The 18,518-nt window shown below is 40.6% G+C and overlaps 1 protein-coding gene and 1 long non-coding RNA gene across 3 annotated transcripts in view; one reads left to right on the top strand and one right to left on the bottom strand.

Annotated features, from left to right (window-relative positions):
• The window catches only part of LOC137001045 (uncharacterized), a 144,799-nt gene that overhangs the window by 113,211 nt on the left and 13,070 nt on the right, over positions 1-18,518 (bottom strand). The window contains exon 2 of the long non-coding RNA XR_010891203.1: positions 16,791-16,972. This is a non-coding gene — a long non-coding RNA (uncharacterized lncRNA). The remainder of the gene's footprint in view (positions 1-16,790; positions 16,973-18,518) is intronic.
• Ptx1 (pituitary homeobox homolog Ptx1) overlaps positions 1-18,518 on the top strand; it is a 29,062-nt gene that overhangs the window by 4,768 nt on the left and 5,776 nt on the right. Inside the window, exons 2-3 of one of the 2 annotated variants that reach the window (XM_067358986.1) lie at positions 9,613-9,807; positions 10,817-11,055. In XM_067358986.1, the coding sequence (XP_067215087.1) occupies positions 9,613-9,807; positions 10,817-11,055 (434 nt within the window). Of the gene's footprint in view, positions 1-9,612; positions 9,808-10,798; positions 11,056-18,518 lie in introns of both variants that reach the window. The other variant, XM_012360889.2, reaches the window with a different exon arrangement.

The raw sequence follows: 18,518 nt of genomic DNA, 5'->3' as shown, positions 1-18,518 counted from the left end.
TTCATTAACTCACCGGCTTATCGGGATAAGGTAGACTTATCCGGGGCTCGAACCCGACACTGCGGCTAAACCCGATCTTATTCCAATGGCATCCTACCTATCCCCGTTTCAGTTTCACTCCTAGAGTCGACGCCGACGGCACCCAGATATTCTTAAGAGAGCTTCATCCTTCTAGTGAATGCATCGAATTTTCTCCGCTCACATTCCCAACAATAAACCACGATCATGCGTTGCTCTGCGCATGTAAATAGCGTAAATTCCGCGTCAAGGAATAATACCGAAATCGCTTACTTCAGCCATCGTCGTTCATAAAACTGTTATGCACAAAACTTACTGCAACGATTGAATAAAAATTTAAATTAAATTTTAGAAATGTTACTCGCAACGTTATAAAAGCATTAGCAGCTCTCAATTATTTTCAACCATTCTATTATTATTCGGGCTCACTTTCGCGTTACATATTACTCGTCGCGCCTGATCTGCTAACAAATACGACATTGACAAATTCGAAGCGGCCGCGGACGAATTAAAATTTCTATCGGAAACGCTACCCCACATATTATTGTCATTAATATCGCGACGGGATTACGCGAGCTCTATTAATATCGGCACATCGATGAAAATTAATGCCAGCGTCGACCGCGATAAAAGCAACGCCGCCCTCTAATGAAAATGATGACGCGGAAATAGCGACGTCCAATCTGGCGATCGAATCGAGATTGTGAGCGAAAATTCGGCGAGAAGAATCGCCACGGGAAATCTGTTAACTCCACTCCGCCGACGGCAAGGCCCAATATTTTGTCAACAGAACGGCATACGGTCTGCTCCGATCTGTGTAACCCCCCGGCTAGTCATTAACTACCCCTTTATTATCGCGCGGCCTTACGATCCGACTAGCAGATGCGCCAAAGTCAAACCCTCGGTGCCCCCTCCGGCCTAATGGTGTTGACAAATTGCTCGGCTAGCCTCTAACCTCCCCGGGGAATGCGTCCGCAAAAGTCTCCTCGCCGCAAACTTATAGGCGTTTACACACGAAATTGATCCGCGGTTCCCGCAGATCGAGATTTCTGCATGCGGGATAAACTTTGTCATGCAACAATCTCGGAACTTTCGGAATTCCCGAATGTAATAAGAGCATTTGCGAGAGAAGCGAGATATTACATTTCTTGAGGCTGCCCGTTTCATTGAAATGCATTTATAGCCTATATTTTTCGAACTTCAAATAACAATCGCTGTGATTTATTCTATGCGAGTTATGTATAAGTATAAAATATATCATATTTGTGCATGAAAGAAATTGACTTGCAAAATAGCTGGAAATCACGCACTTTTAAAAAATTTCAAAAAAACTAATAACTCAAACAAATTTTACTAGAACGGCAAAGTATTGATGTTAATTTTTGGACATATAAGTGAACAATTAGCGGATATATCTTTGCATTCTACGCGATTGCTTCTTCTTTAGATCGGTGAACACGATCGGGTTCATTCGATGAGTCGCGCTGATGTTCCGGTTCGATTTTCTCGATCAGCCAGCCAATCGTGGCAATCCTTTAAGCGCCGGAGACCGAACTGGTGGGATCAACATAGAAATGAACTGATTTCCTTCCCATTATCTCAGCTGCGGCAAGGCAGGTCCCTATCTACCTCAACAACGAGGTTTTGTGTACTCAGTGGGTTCCAGCCGTCGGCTGGGGTAGGCTCATTCCCGAGGGTTGTCTCAACGACAAAATTCCTCTGCGTGCCGATGTGTGAGAACCGAGCGATCGGTCGGTGGCCGGACATAACGAATGTCATGATCATCAAAACAAGTGCCAGCATTATATTTCAGAGCCAATTAGTGAGTCGGAATGTGTGTGTGTGTTTTTATACTATCATTTCCGATTTTAAGAAATTATTTATCATATCGCAATTTATTTCTGCATTCTGTATATTTATATTCTTAGAATTTCATATTTTCGAAATTTTTATTATTGCTTATTTGCGATTAAATTATGATTGTCGAAACAATTCAGACTATTTTCAAAAAAGTTTCCTCGAAGGATAATACGATACGATTTTCTCGAGAATTTGATTTGGAAAGGAAAAATACGTCAACAGCCGTGTTGTTCATAACTTCTCATTTGCAATGCGATATCTATTCTCAATCGTTCCGTGGTCTTCTCAATTTCTGACCGCCCTTTCTCGAGTTTTTGAAGAGCGCCAGGCAGTCTGAAAGCTCGCTGAACCTTTCACTCTCTCAAATTTTTCCAAATATATCGGTCACGCCCCCAAAGTAGCTTCGAAGGAGCCACTTTTTCTCGGGTTACTCATATGTCTAATCCATAGTTCCATGCCTAAACAAATTACGGACAAGCGATAACGAACCTTACCCATAAAACTGTGTATCTCATAATGTTTTCACACAATAGATAAACAAACCAATCAGTCGTACTTCGATTATTTTGATTTTGATAGTCGAAGGTAGGTCAATAGAGATTTCTATAAAAATCAATATTTTCTTATGATAAAACAAAATATTTTAAGATTTCTTCTTTTATAATAGAACAAAACACTTTAAGACAATCTTAAAATTAAAATCTTCTTTAAACATTCCATACACAATTAAGTGATCCGAAAGACGGCATAGACTGTTAAAATCATAAAAAGTTGTAAAAATATCACAAGAAAATAGATTTTTAAAGATATTCTTTAGATTCTTTAAAATAATTTGTTTAAATTGCCTTGCAATTAGCTCGTTTAAAAAACTATAAATTGTTAATATCATCGAAAGTTATAAAACTATCTTTGATATTAATAAATATGAAACTTAACACTATTTACTTAAATTAGTGATACTAAAGAAATGTAGGATGACGATTAGATAATCTCCGCATTTTTAATCTATACCTTCCGACGCATAGACCTCGTTTAACGATATCCATGACGTGACACGTCGCACGAGTGTCTTTATGTATTTATAGGCGGAGCGATTTTAAGACTCCGGACACAAAATACTTTGCTCCGGCGACGCATAGCGCCCGGCTGACTAATAAACGACTTCCTAAGGAAGCCAAGGATTAGGAGATTAGGGGCGGAGACCCAGCGGCAGACTAGGACTTTCTCTCGCCCGAGCAGGCTGCTGGGCCCGCAGGTGCTCTCACCATGCCGTCGTACCTCAACCCCTGACGTAACGCCGACGTTCCTCCTCTTCCGAGGATCGCTTGCTTTAGTAATTATTGAACTCACGGCTGCGCTCGTCTGTCATTTGAGAAACACTATCCCCTATACGTGACACATTTTGGTTTTCTCAGAACGCGCCAATTCAGAAAAACATGCATCTGTCAAAAAAGAACTCGTGTCTTTTCCCTGGGGAATAAGAACGCATTCATCGAGAATTAAATCATTTCGAAAAGATAATTGGTTTGAAATTAATTGAAAAGTTACATAATTTAACTTTGATTTAACTGAAGATATATTTTCATTTTTACTTGATGAGAACTGTTTTATTATGCAACGTGGACTAAAATACTGAATTTTTATTTTAGTATTAGCATTCTTAAACTTAATAAAAGTGGAGCATAAGAGAATTATGTACTTCGATCGAGCAATTTCGTGTGACTTTTCAGACACTTCGCAGCTGCGTGATACGCATATTTCACTAACCCTCGTAATCTTCTTTGTTGTCGAGTTATGTCGCGCTATGGTCCACTAAACACCCACAATTTTTGCACCACATGTCATTTATTCATGTTTGCGCACTACCTTCTCATTGATCATCATCCATCGCTCGGTGAAAAAATGTCTTTTTGAAAAACATATTAACAATTTCACCAGAATACAACATATTATATTTTTCTAATTATATTTAAAAGAAAAATAGAGCAACATATATAAGTAAATAACTATTACCAAGACCCTGTTAATATTTATATCTGATATGTGACAAAGACATTTATCTTATATTTTTCATAGTTATTCGCATGTGCAATATAGAAATTAACATTTATATGTATGCATGTTATAGACATCACGGAAAATGTAAATCACCCGAGCGCTGGAGATATTCCCGTTTGATTACAGCAATAAATTAATAGCACCGAAATGTCAATTCGCTAAATATCTCGTGATCGACGCCGCGTATATTGACGCGAGCTTTATTACTGCGCGCGAGTAAAACTTGCGGGGATGAAAGCAGCAGCGTCGAAATAACAGCACGCTGTTAATTTTGTATCGGAGATCGGACTACAGTGGCCTAAATCATAATCCATGGCTTTTATAGTTTCCACAGCTTAACGTCGGTGTATAGTTATCACGGTCCGGATTATGCCCGCTCGTATATCGAAAAATTAACGAAAGTGTATTATTTACTCGCGTATTACAGACAAATATTAATTTTCAATTACATCGAACACGTAAAATTATTGTACAACATCGAAAGTGCATTTTCACTATATTTTTATATGTAATACGTACAGAGGATAGTCATATAAGTGTTATTATTTCAATCATATTGAAATTTTAATTATAATAGCCTATTATAAATAGTAATATAGTTATTGCAACAGCATTTCGTTTGCACATCTTTCCAAAATGTAATTAATTATTTATCCTTGTCTTACAATAAATTATCTCAGATGCAAAAATCTCAAATGCCACAAATTGCAAAAAATTTTGCAATATTATCAAAATAATACTTATATCGCTCTATAAAAACCGCCTGTGAGCTGTGGCTGCAGCAATTTTTATGCCGATTCTGAAATACTCCGGTCATACAAAAGTACTCGATAGCGCAACGTCGGCCGACAGAGAGTTCACTGTAACATCGCGATATCGACGAAAGGGCGTAAGTCGACTTAGCCCGAGCGCAAACTCGGGCATGGCCGAGGTCATGGGATCGAGACGAAGAGAGTCGATGGGGCTAAATGGGACGGAATGAAAACGGTGCTGCGCGGTGCCTTGCCGTTGTAGTCGTCGTCGCCGTCGTCGTCTTCGTTGTCACAACCGTCGCCGGCGACAACGACGAAGGCGACATCGGCGCTCTCGCATGCACAGCCGCCCCGTAAAATCCGTGCGGATTAGCGATCCACTAATATATCCCGCGGGCGTAAAAACGCGCGCGACGAGGCAGCTGAGATATTCGTTCCCGTCGTCGTCTCCCCCTCGCTGTAGCAGGACGGGCCCGGTTTGTCTTTGGCATAAAATAACTCGAAGCGCGGGGAAAAGTAATAAATTTGTGAGTTACAACCTGTCTTGTCGTCCCTCTAGTTACCATCCTCCCGCCCACCCTCCTCAACGCCATCCTAACTCTCGCTTTTCTTTATTCTTTGTCCGCTCAACCGTTCGTTGTGGTTTGTCCCTTTCTTCTCTTGTCCCCCTCACGCTTTCATAGACCGAATTTCGACTTTTTCTGTGTGAAAACACATGCGACGCAACGCGACACTTGGTGTGAAAGAACTCGCCGCACGCCTTTCTACCTTTCTCTCATTCCCGGAAAGGGTGACAGTTTTGAATGTGCTTTCGCCAGTTTTCTACAAATAACGCTCCTAGTCTTCTGTTTAATTTAAAGTTTTTTACATTTATGTAATATCCATCAGTTTTGTTAAAGTTTTATATTTATTCGTGTCGCATTCGAAACTCGCGCGATATTTTTGACAGACGGTCCAATGCAGGCTTCGACTGCGTCGGCGAGGAAAAAGGTCCATATTGTTTCGACGTTTTCAGGTCGAGGGATCAATATATGATCTCTCTCTCTTCGAGAAACGAAATGTTCGAGCGCGCGAAAGGGATCGGGGTGTCGAACATGTTTGACAGGACGGGGTGGAGAGTGTCGGGGACCACATTCCGCCCTCTCGGGATCCTCTCTCATACCCGCGGTAACTCCGCCACGAATCCGTGGTGGCCGCCGGCGGACAAGTATACAGCCGTCAAACGATACGACATCTTAAGCCTCCGAGAACTCCGCAGGGGATCTCGTGGGAACGTGCGCGTTAGACACGAAGAAAGTGTATCCACGGAACGATACTCTTGAAAAATCATCGCGTTACGTTTCACACATTGTTTATTTATTATTATCAGATGGAAAATATTTGCAAGGCGTATAACTTGCCGCGCCAAATTTGAATTTTGTCCTCGAATTTCGATTACTCAATAAGTTCGGAACTTTAGAACTGTGGAAAACAAATAATTTTATATTTATGCATGAAGAAGCGCGAAATTTATTTTATGATGTCTGTTGTGCGAATATATTCTTTACAAATTCTTTACAAATGTGTGAGACCAAATTTGTTGCCTAGGTAATCGAGGATCCAAACTCAACGCGACCCATCCAAATTCGAACCAACTATCGCGTACCTGAAAATATCGAACACTCGCAATCCTAATTATAAAAAGTGTTTTCGAGAAGGTAAAGTACGATATAAAAGCACGGTCATCGATGATACAACATTGTACATGCGTGTATCCATTCGCGCGACATATTGAAGCGTGAGAGTTGGTGCTCTATAAATTTTACTCGGTGAGTAGGTCGTTCGAGTAGTGTTAGTCAGCTCACAGTATAGATTATGTGATTAACTCTAATCTTGAAATAATATACAAGCAGCGGCGCGTGGGAGATTTTGTCGGTATACATTATCTTTATCGAAATGAGAAAGGTGAACGTACCTCGGTTAATATTAATATTTAAATACCTTCAGTATTTGTAAACAAAGATCCTTAAATTGTCAGCATCGTATTTTACTTTAGCTTTAAAGGTCCGAAAAGATACAAATTATAAGATAAAAAATGTGAATGTTTTATTTTACGTTTACGACGCATTAAAATATTTACTTCCCGAAAATTATTACTAGCAATTTAATAAGTAAGAATCTGTGAACCATTTTGAAACCACTATTTGCTTATTTGCCTGAAAAGGATTTGATAACGCGGCAGCATTTCGGCACGTTTGTCCTTCTTCGGGGAGACTAAACCTTGGTAAACAACCTTCGTTTCGAACACGAGCTTATCTCGGTATGCCTATTTGTAAGGTAATACTTTTACACGTGTATTGGTGGATCAAGCGATCATTTAAGTAAACGATTTGTTTGCAATCTAAAGATTAGAAGATTATCTTATAACCTATGCGCCAATATCGATCTTTCAATCGTTTTCTCAGGTGTGTTGTGCGCGGTTTAAAAAAAATTCCAAATATGTTTCAAGCGACGCTATCATTTCCACGCTTTTCGTATGGCATAACACGCATGGTTAAGCTTCGTCTCGATCGAAATCACGCTGCGCTTTGCATCTTGCATAATTTCGTTGTCGTCGCAGCTCATCCGCTCTTGCATTTCGTCGGCCGGCAAATTAATCACGAATTCCGACGGGTGAGAAGCATTCGCGAGTTGCGTTCGTATACGCGAGAAAACATGTCTTCATGACGCCATCAGAATCGGTATAATTTAGCATTCAACACAGATCAGTCGTCTGTTAGAGAGTGCAAGTAAAAATAAAATACAAAAAAAAAAAGACACTTTACCCTCATCATCGCGAATAAATATAGACATCATTTCCGCATGTCTGCATCGAGATCCGAACTCTCACCGAAATTATACCGGCTTCTCCGTTATTAAAGCGATAAATAACGGTAATGAATGTGTAAACATACACGACGCGGCCATAACGAATGCGTGACGAGAATCCGCGTGCACGATCGCGTGGCGGTGCCCAAGCGGGATTGATTTATGCGACGCGAAGTCGCGATATTCGTCAATATCAATTTCGCACGGCAGCGTAGCGATTTTCGCCACATTCCCCGCTCGTAGGCACCTTTCTACGAATTTATAGCCGCGCTATAAATACAGAATGTCCCCAAGAGAAATCCGCTAGCCCTCTGGACCATGTTGCTCGTGCGATTTTTGATCGAAAAAGTCATGTCAGCCTAGATGCGAATGCGAAATAGAGTTCGCGAAATATTTGTTGTACTTTCTTTAATGAATCTGCCAATGATTTGATACTGTCAACTGCTTCGCACATGTCCGTCAACAGTTTTGACGACTTCCTCAATTATACCGCGCGAACTATGTAACTCGCGAACAACACGTAAATTAGTGTCGCAAAACAGACGCCCGCTAAATTATTGCACGCGCCGACAAGTACGTTTTCCGTTGCCAAAAAAATTTTTCGCACTTGCTCATAACGCATGAACGTGCTGAAATGGCGCCGTGATAAACTATATTGACCAAGGTGTCTACCAAGACCACGTCACAACTTTGCTTGAAATAAACACGGGTGACACATAAAGGAAATTTTCTTTAAACTATTTACCATTTCATCGTTAATCGCTCGTAAATAATAGAACAAAAAATATCGGATTAAAGATTGATTATATAAAACTTACACAATATTTAATCACAACAATCGTATTATTTGAGATATCTAAAATATGTCTATCCAATACTGTTAATCTTAAGTATACATTCTCTCATATCTAAAAATTGAAAACAATAGATTGCAACAGTAAATAACTCCTTTTTTCTAAGAATCTTAAAAAGATTAATTTACATTTATATTTAATAATTATTCAGATTAATTTTTTAAAATTCTTAAAAAGATGAGATCTATAATTTATTCGTTGAACTGCATTACTCTCAGTAGACTTGACTAATTGGAAAAAAATCAGTTTAAACGTGCTTGAACCTTCGCTGTTGAAATATCGCGAGGATTTCCTTCTGTTCCGTGCGTACACGTCGGCCGCGACACATGTGCGCCGCACATACACTTGGCAATATCGAGGAAGAGTGACACGCGCGACTTCGTGGTTCGTAGTAGACTCCACGGCACTAAATCAGCCCGAGTTATGCGCCGACTAATTGTGAACCACGTCCCTCCTCTTTACCGCCCCCGTGGAAACCAAATATAACTAAACGGAGCGAAACTAAACGACCGAGCCGATTAACTTCTCAGCCCGCCCCGCGTCGCTTCGCACGCACACGGACGCAATACACACCGGGCAAAGTGTGGAAAGAAGCAACGTAAAATCCTTCTCTTTGCCTTTTTACCCGCGTGCTCCTTCGCCGGTAGATAAATAGTCGTTGATTGAGGGACGCTTTGCCGCAACGAGACATAATCTTTCATTTGAGTTGGCAAGATACACACGTTTATTAATCATTCCATTCACGCGAATTATTTGATGTACTGTTATTATGAGAAAGAATAATCTAAAAGTTTTTGAACGGCTGTATTTCGCGATGAGCGCAATTAAAAGGTTTTTTAACGGCGTATTAACTTAACAAATTACTAACACATTAGTGGAAAATTTAAAGCAAACATAAAAAGTAGATATAAATAAATTTTCCACTTATTTCAAATAAAAAATAATAATTTTAGCAAGGCGCCGATTAATTTTTTCTGAATGAATCAAAATTGTTAGATCATAACAATAGAGATTTACACAATGAATCAGTATTCGTCGAATCATGATTATCTTAACCATTCGTCTTGAAACAGCATATCATTCATGTCACGAAATCATGTGAAGATGACTTAGCGGAACGCAGAAAGAAATCCTCTAATTAACGAGCGCGGCCTCAGCCGAAAATAAATAAGGATTACCGCGCGCCTAGACGACATTGCAAGAGGGTGTGATGTGTTTTGCAGTCTGGGCACAGAGTGACTTCGGGGACGAAACCAACGGGGGTCTTGCAAGACTCGACACGGGTCATGGTGCCCACACTCCCGGCGGTAGCAACCCCAGTACACCGGGTGCGACCCCAACGACACCGTCCGGTGGATACTCCACCGGTCAACCGAGGAATCGCGCAAACACCACTCACAGGCAGGATATCCGAAAAGGTACGTTTCGATATAGCGCAAAAATATCATTTTCCTAGTAGTTTGTTTTTCGAGATAAAAAATCGTAAGTTAACTAATTATTATACTTTGTATTGTAGCATGAAACTTTTGATTTTTACATCATAGGCTGTTAAATTGCTATAATTTTATCATTAGTCATCCAATAATATTATTGATTTTTATATATTTTGAAGATAATATTTTTACAAACAATACAAGATATAGCTACGTGATATCTCCTATATCCATGAGCACACATACATATTACGAAGTTCGACTTAGATTCTGTAACAAGGGAGATGTATTTGTTCGAATCAAAATTTAGATCACGGAAGGGAGAGGAGTTTTGTGGGATCCTCTCGCGTTTACACGAAGTTCCGGAACGAATGCATCGGAATAGTAGATAGCGGCGAGTGGGAGGAGGCGCGGAAAAGGTCGCTTACGTTTGTTTGCACGTTTGTTCGGCACTTAGCTGGAACACTCACACCCGTGGCCCAAATCCCCGCAAATTGAAATATCTCCCGGAGTCTTATGTTCCCGGTTAACAACAAACCCATCGCGGATCCCACTTTGTTCGTTGTAATACCAATAGAGACGCCAATTTCTCCATGTGCTTTTTACGCGAGTTCGTCAAATTTCCGTCACAAGATGCGGAGATTGCGTACATGCAAATGAGTTATAGCCCGACGAATTAAATATACATAATGAGAGACGACATTTCTAACAATATAGAACTAATTTGAAATTTAATGACAACTAGATTAAATCAAATTAATGAATATACTTTATAATGTGTTCTACTCATTTACGAAAGAACGATTCAAGATCTAAATTCAAATAAATTCTAACATAAATCTTTCACTGAAATTTTCAATTGTAATTTTACTGCTTCTATGATGTTACATTGTTCTTTTGAAGGACTCTTAAATGAAGTCCTATCCGAAATCCAATTAGTGGTTTCGTCGAGGATGTGATATCTTAACACTTTCAGGTGTACGAACACCACCAGAAGTAAAACACGAATTGGGTGCCGCTGGTGGTGTTGTTTCACCCAGTGGAGTGGTCGGAGTCAATGATACTGACGACAAGGACGGGAAGAAGAACAAACGACAAAGGCGACAGAGAACGCATTTTACGCAGCATCAACTCCAGAATTTGGAGATGACGTTTATGAGGAACCGGTATCCAGACATGTCAACCAGGGAAGAGATAGCATGCTGTACGAACCTTACGGAAGCTCGAGTCAGGGTAAGAATTTATTATAATTAATACTGTTAAGCTTAAACTTCTGCTTTTAAATGATCACAAACATTCTTACTTGAAATGGGTTTTCGTGAAAAAGACAATTCAAGTAGCGATGGAACGATTTTGTTCCAAAGTTTAAATTTGTTTCATAATTTACCTTACTAATGCAAATTTGTCGACAAAATAATAAAGAAAAGAGTACGCATTTAATAAATTAGTAAGAGCTAATAAATAATTTAAATTTTTCTTAATAATTCAATTTGTATGATTTAGATCGGTGTTTATCGATGCTTTTCGATGTAATTGGATCGAATATTTGTGTTTATTTTCTGAAACATTAGCTTTAGAATTGTCTTCTCGGAAATCGTTTGAAGAAAGTGAGAAATATAACAGCAATATTAGAGTGATGTTTAAAAATTTGAGCTCGCGAAGAATAAAGTAGTAACAGACGCTCACAATGGATGCATTGAAGCTTTAAAAGTATCGATTACAAAGACAACAATCCGCTGACTGCGGATATTTCTATGTCTTGTATCAATAAAGTCTGCAAATGATTTTTATGAGATTGAAATAATAATGAAGTTTTAAATGTTAAACTAATTAAGGTTTTCTTTCGCAAGAATTTTTTTTAACAACTTCTATTCAATTATTTCATATAAATAAATAAAAAAATATATTATAAATTAACTATCAAATAATTCATGCATTATTATACGAATATGCAATATTATACTATTATAAAGTGACATTGCTGAAAAAAGGCCCGCCCATCTATAATAAAAATTCTACCGTAAGAATTCCAAGTTTTAAAAATTTATACCTAATAGTAAGTCTCGTGCGCAAACGCATTCTTGCTGATTTGAACCGTATATCATTGCAATGATACAAAACACGACAAACGCTAATAATATTTCCCCGGACACTAGCCTCTCTCTGAGATTACAAAAGGAAGACGCTTCGTCGCGACGAAGTGGCGGCTTACACTACAGAAACTAGACCGTTAGAAAGTTCGCAAATCCGAAAGCACTTTGTAAATCCTCCCGCCGCAGCGTATCCGCGACTTGATTCGCGAACAAACGACGGATCGCGCGCGGTCGAAGTCCGAGAGACTTCGGAGCGGATCAAGCGAACTGGCTGGACATGCTTCTCGAAATCCCGGCGGCCTGCTTAGGTTCGGCCGAGGTGTTCCGGTGGATGGTCCGGCGTCGCGAGACAGCAAAGCGTGGACGAAGTGTGCGTGGACAAGTCACGGGGCAGGGGGAGGGGGGGGAGAGGTGGACACCGGGGAAGAGAGCGGGCAGATAGGAGGTCACACGGGGAAAGAGGTGAGAGTGCCGCGCGCAGGCCGCAGGGGAGGCTTTGCGCCAGTAAGCCCCGGTGGATTTATAGAACCACACACAGCGTGGTACGGTGTTCCCGCCACGGTGCTATACGCCATGTACCAAAACGCTGCAGATCCCCGGTCGCCGCGGTGCCGCTCGTTCGCAAACTCTAACGCCGTTATAGAGACATTCTTCATTTTAAACCTCTACTCGCATGCGCTTGCTTCAAGTATGACGTCTTACCGCGCGACCTTCATTAACGCAGAGTTTAAGTTGTATTCTTCGACGTAATAAAGGATATAAAGCTGAACTTCGCGCGAGATGCCTATGCTTACGTTTAAATTTCATTACAGAGAGAGAGACTGCGCTATTTCGTAAAATAGAAAGACTATGGTTAATATCTTTTACAAATTGCTAACGAAATTTTATCGCACTCCGTAGAATTGTATTATAACGAATAGCAAAATTCTTAGCTCGGCGCGAAGAAAATTTTAGAATTTCGTATTTTATAGTGGTACCTTACAGATTTGCAAATTAAATTCTACAAGAAGAAGGCTCGTATGATAATCTATCAAATATAATATAATACTGGCTACGGAGCCGTCGCGGTTGTTGCGAAATAATTTATTTTTCATATTGAAATTTATTCGTCTACATCGAGAGTACATTAAATTGTACACCGATCTGAGATTCGAGATACTTTTAGAGTGTACGAAAATATTTAAGTACGTTGATCTCACAACGGAGAATCAGAATGTACAAATTAAATAAGAAATTTAAAAAAAGGAAGGAAGAGCGAGAAAAAATATCAGAGATACTAAAAGTATCTCGAAGCTGAGATCGGTGTGCAATTTAATATCTCGATGTAGACGAATAAGTTTCAATATGAAAAATAAATTATTTCGCACCAACAACCGTGACGGCTCCATAACTAGTATTATATTATACTATTCACAAATTTGTTTTATACTCAGTCGTAATTTTAATTATCACGCGCTATCCTTAGAACAAGGCAAATCACTTAATTGATGTGGCTTTACTTTGGTTCTTCGTATAAAATAACTCAGTATAATGTGTAATATCATAGAAATTTCTGGCACCAGATAAAAGATGCAGAAATGTCATATTGAAAAGGAGCATGAGAGAGAGAGAACAGCCGAACAGTCGACAAGAGGAACAGGACGAGACAAAATAGGGGGAGAGAGAGAGAGAGAGAGAGAGAGAGAGAAGAGAGAGAGGAGAGCGAGAGAGAGAGAGAGGCTGAGCGCGAAGCCGGGTACAGTTATCTGCAAAGAGGCAGGCGTATGTTTCGGTCGGTGGCAGCAGAGCGCGGCTGTCCGAGATAATCCGCCGGTGATTAAGACCATAAATCCATCGGCGGATTAGTATGGTTGCACCGCACACCTCCTGGCGGCGCCTGGTGCACGAGAGTCGCTCTGCGCTCCAGCCTCCAGTTGCAATGCTGTTCTCTCTCTTTCTCTCTCTCTCTCTCTCTCTCTCTTCTCTCTAGGTCTCTCTCTCTCGTTCTCTCTCGCTCTCTCCTCGTTCTCTACCCGCGCCCCACACTGTCTCTCTTTTCCTCTCCCGCGCAATCATCCACCCCCCCTGAACCCCTGATTGCGGCGCGACCGACACACATCCAAAATACGTATACCTCAGTTCGGCGGAGGGCGAAGGGGTTGCGCGAACGAGAAGAACCGAGAGAAACAGAGAGAGAAACAGAGAGAGGAACCGAGCTTACAGGCTATGGGAATGGGAAATGGGACGCCGCGGAATATAGGTGGACACTAACCGGTATGAGAGTGAGGATTACTGGGTGTCATCCGTATTCGGCCGGGTTAGCGGCTGTCAGCGGCCAATGCTATCGCTATATATCAATTATTACCTTTGGCCGCGCTGCGCAACGCTCGACTGCATTCCGGTTGCACACACTCTGCTGCACCGCGATGCATCGTCCGCCCGCTCGCCCACCGCGTATCTCGTCCACATCGCGCGGGCCGATTTGCATCGGCGACGCATCGTATGCAAACGGGCCCGCGACCGCGCCTCCCGCGCGTCTCCGCGCACTTCCACGGTTACGCGGGTTTAACGTCGAATTCGTGGCAGCTGTTGGCTGCCTCGCTGGTTGGTTGACCGTTTTGGTCCGTATTCGCTAGCTCGTAAGTTCTGGTGAACGCGAAAAGTCCGACGCGGTGACTCTCTTGGATTTTCGGAACAAAGCAACGACCAGCGGAGAAAAATGGTAGCGCTCACGTGCAGCGAGCATATCACAGTAATATTTGTAAAGTAAATGTATTCTAATGAAGGCGCTTATATAATTAGTGTATAGTAATTGTACTGTTCATATAACGAGTGGATAATAGTAGTAATGCTCATATAATAATGATCTTATAATAGTTTGCATATAACAAGCAATACCGCATGGCGGACGATTTTATATCTCGCGTCATAACTAATCGATTGACTTAATGTGCAGGCTAATCGGTAATAAATGCTTTAAAAAATCTAATAAAATGTTTCTTTTCTAAATTTTTTGTATAGAATAATATCGTTTAGAATAATGTAAAATAAATTTATAAGATTCGATAAAATACATTTAAATACGGCTTCATATTTAAGAAAGATTTTATAATTTATGGATTTAATGCGATTTTGCTTTAAAGTCTTCATATTGGATAAACAATATTGAGATTATAGAATTCAGCTAATTGTAAGTGCAATGTCAAATTGCATTGGTAAGAGTACACTCCAAAGATGATAGTTAAACATCTAAGTGTTTATTCTAAGACGCGATTTTAGTAAACGTGATTCGTAAAAATATGTTTATATGTTTGATACAACATACAATAAATAGAGCGAAATTCAATTTAACGTTAGGCATCGTAAGTTTTTATTCCGCAAAAAGAGTCTCTTTTACTCCAACTTCGGCTTTAGAGCGGGTCGAAGCGGAGATACGATCGGCTTTACGGTAATGTCCGAGAGTGGCCGTTTTCAAGTTAATATCACGTTGAACGAGATGAAAAATGGCAAAGAGCGCGCGTACTCTACAGGCGAATCAGGATTCGAATCGGCGGCAGTTAATCTTCCATCGGGTATTGTATTTTTGATACAGAGCGTCGCAATGCGTTTTGCGATTCTATCGTAAAACGTTTCTAAAGCTTCAAAAATTCGGTACTATAGTTCGGTACTATAGAAACGTTACAAATAATGCGTTAAATCAAGTTTCATGTATCGTTATATTAATTATAAAAAAATTGAAAAGACAATATTGAATCGACAATGATTATATATTTGAATATTTAGTATATCAAAATTTCGTCAGCCGGAACAATGTTAAAATCTCAAGTGTATCAATTTTTCCTCGTAATCTTATACACTTGATGTATTTATATCTCCCGCAAGGTCAAAGTCAGAGACCACAAAGATTTTTCGGATAACTACTCGAGTAATCATTCTTCCGGTGCTGATTATTTATCGCGATAAAAAATATTTTCGAGGTTTTAACGGTCAGTGATCTTGATTCGCACAGATTTTCCTGGTTGTGTTCGGAACAGATATATATGTTGCAAAATAAAATCGTTGCGCACCTTGCTTATCCGTAAACGCTGCAGCGAGATACGAAAATACGATGACACATAAATTCATTTAAAGCGGAATAGGATAGATATACCAATAAATAATAATTGTACTTTTTTTCCTATGATGGTATAACAATATATGCAGACACAACTTGCAAAATTATTTCGATTTTTCATATAAAGTCGACGATATTTGAAATTTGAATGTTAATTGATACATAAAAAGTAGGCAACAAAATAAAACATTAATATGAAAAAATATAATTTAAATTTAATACTTGTAAGAAATTGGACTACGTAATAATATATTCTACATAGTTATTTACTAATGCATCTATCCTGGTATTTTCTATCGTTCAACTCATTTAAATAAACGAAGAAAAATTAAGAGAATAGGTTGCGTAATACCTAAAGCACTAAAACACGGTTCGCAATAAATTCGCGCGAGCGCTTTTGTGCCGATATCGCGGAATCTCGCTACCTGACAGAATCCGATGTAGCTGAACGAATAAAAAAGAGAAGAAACGGAAAAAAGCGTATTTAACTGGAAACGAATCGGCGGTAAACGCGGGCAATGAGCCGTAACTATTTATAAATTACAAAGAAATGGAGGAGGCTTGAGAGCAAGTGGGACGGGGACGGTGGCATTAAAAATCACGTGTTCCGCTTGAGCTCATAATCTCGTATAATCTTTTGCAAAGTTGTTAATACTCGCGGCTTACGGGTGTTAATTTAATATCCATACAGGTACGCCGACATTGAATATCCGAATCCCACCGGCTGCAGCTGTTACGGTCCACCAGCACAACGATAAAAAAAAATCCATAAAACTACTCACCCTGTGCGAGAGAGAAAGAGAGAGAGAGAGAGAGGAAGAGACAGAGAAAGCCCAGCTTCCCATTCCGCGTCGTGCGCGCCGGCTCGTACGCCGTTTGTATCGTTCAGCGCCGCCCTCCGCGGTGCTTTAGTACGAACGATTTCTCGTTTCCGTCGGCCGTATCCTTCCAATCTGCGTAGATACTGTAAAACACAAAATAAAATGCACGAATAAATCATAAGTAATCTAAAAGCAAGAATTTTTCAGACGTAAATCCCGCAACGCAACCCTTCAAAAAATCTCTATTCTCAGTCCTCAAATTCTAAACTATCAATTCTAGAACATCTTTTTTTGGACTTATACTTGTTAAGACTTTCTCGCTTATTTTCCCATCAGAATTATTGACAACTGACTGTACATATTTCTCAATATTTTGAACATTTGTATAGATTGAAATTAAAACTGTCAATGATGTACCGGCTTTATAGACATAAAATGAGAAATGTGCTGCATGCAAGTATGTAATATTTCCTTCTTCTCCACTGCGGTACAACATCGACTGTTCTGATTCCAAGTTGTTGATATAAACGGGATTTGGCGTTGTCGTGAACGTGACGAATTTTCTTCGTATCCACTCCCGATGGCCGATGGTTTGCCCGTCGCGTGTTCACCGACCCGAGTCGCATCCGTACCTATCCCCCGAACATACACGCGTGCGCACATACCACGTATGCACTGCACATATGCAACGATACAAACTCAAACATGTACCGTTTCCTCTATGTCGGACGTGGCCATTCTCGCTGATCCATCTCGACGTTATAGCGAGATTTATGGAGACGCCACTGTTGGAACCTTAGACTGCGACCGGGTGTGGGAGGTTGCAGGAGGCAAAGAGGAGGACGAGAGGAGGGAGGAACGACCAGAAGACAGAGAGAGTGTATTTCGCGTGCGAGAAAGCGACCGAACACGTGTGAGGGTGTATGTGAAAGCGACAGAGAAAGAGGAAGAGAGAGAGAGAGAGAGAGAGAAAGAGAGAGATCTGTTCACGCCGAGAGAAAAAAAAAGGGTCAAAGTTAGGGTAGAAAAAGATACCGCGAGATAGAGAGAAAGCGAGAGAGAAGAGATAGGAGAAAGAGGAGAAAGAAAGGGAAGGAGAATTCATCCTGGCGGCCATGATGGTCGCGGTAAGTGAGCTTGCCATAAGCGAGCAGCTGCCTTCTTCGTATACCGAACGTATTTATTCTTTCGCGTAACAAAACACTTAAAAATTACGACAATATCGCGCAACTGGGAAGAAATTAATCGGAAACGGGGAGCTCAAGCGGGGGAGCTCAAGGATATCGATGGAAATTAGTCGCGCAATGAATTTCTCTTCCGTCCCGAGAGAAAGAGAGACGGAGCTCGCGCGAGGAAAAGCGGATGTTGTTATAAATCGCGGACGATGTCGCGAGAGCTTTCGCAAAGAGATGTAAGAGTAGTTCAAAGTTACGAGTGGCGAACCGCTTATTCCCGACAGACAAAAGGTTTCCACCTTCGCGCCACCATCAAATCCCCGCGAAGCCCCGGATATCCGGCGGTATACTTCACGGAATTTACTTTTAACGAAGTGGCGTCGCGCCGTCGCCGTCGTGTTTTCGGCTCACAACCACCGACGTCGTGCCTGTTTATTCATCGCGGCAGTCGTATATACTTTTCATAATTCTGATAATTGCGATCTTTATAATGTGAAACACAGCGCGATGACGG

This window comes from Linepithema humile, chromosome 7 (genome assembly GCF_040581485.1).
Source record: "Linepithema humile isolate Giens D197 chromosome 7, Lhum_UNIL_v1.0, whole genome shotgun sequence".
In the NCBI taxonomy this organism is placed as follows: domain Eukaryota; kingdom Metazoa; phylum Arthropoda; class Insecta; order Hymenoptera; family Formicidae; genus Linepithema; species Linepithema humile.
The sequence above is the reverse complement of the archived record's forward strand: the minus strand, read 5'-3'. Positions and strand labels throughout refer to the sequence as shown.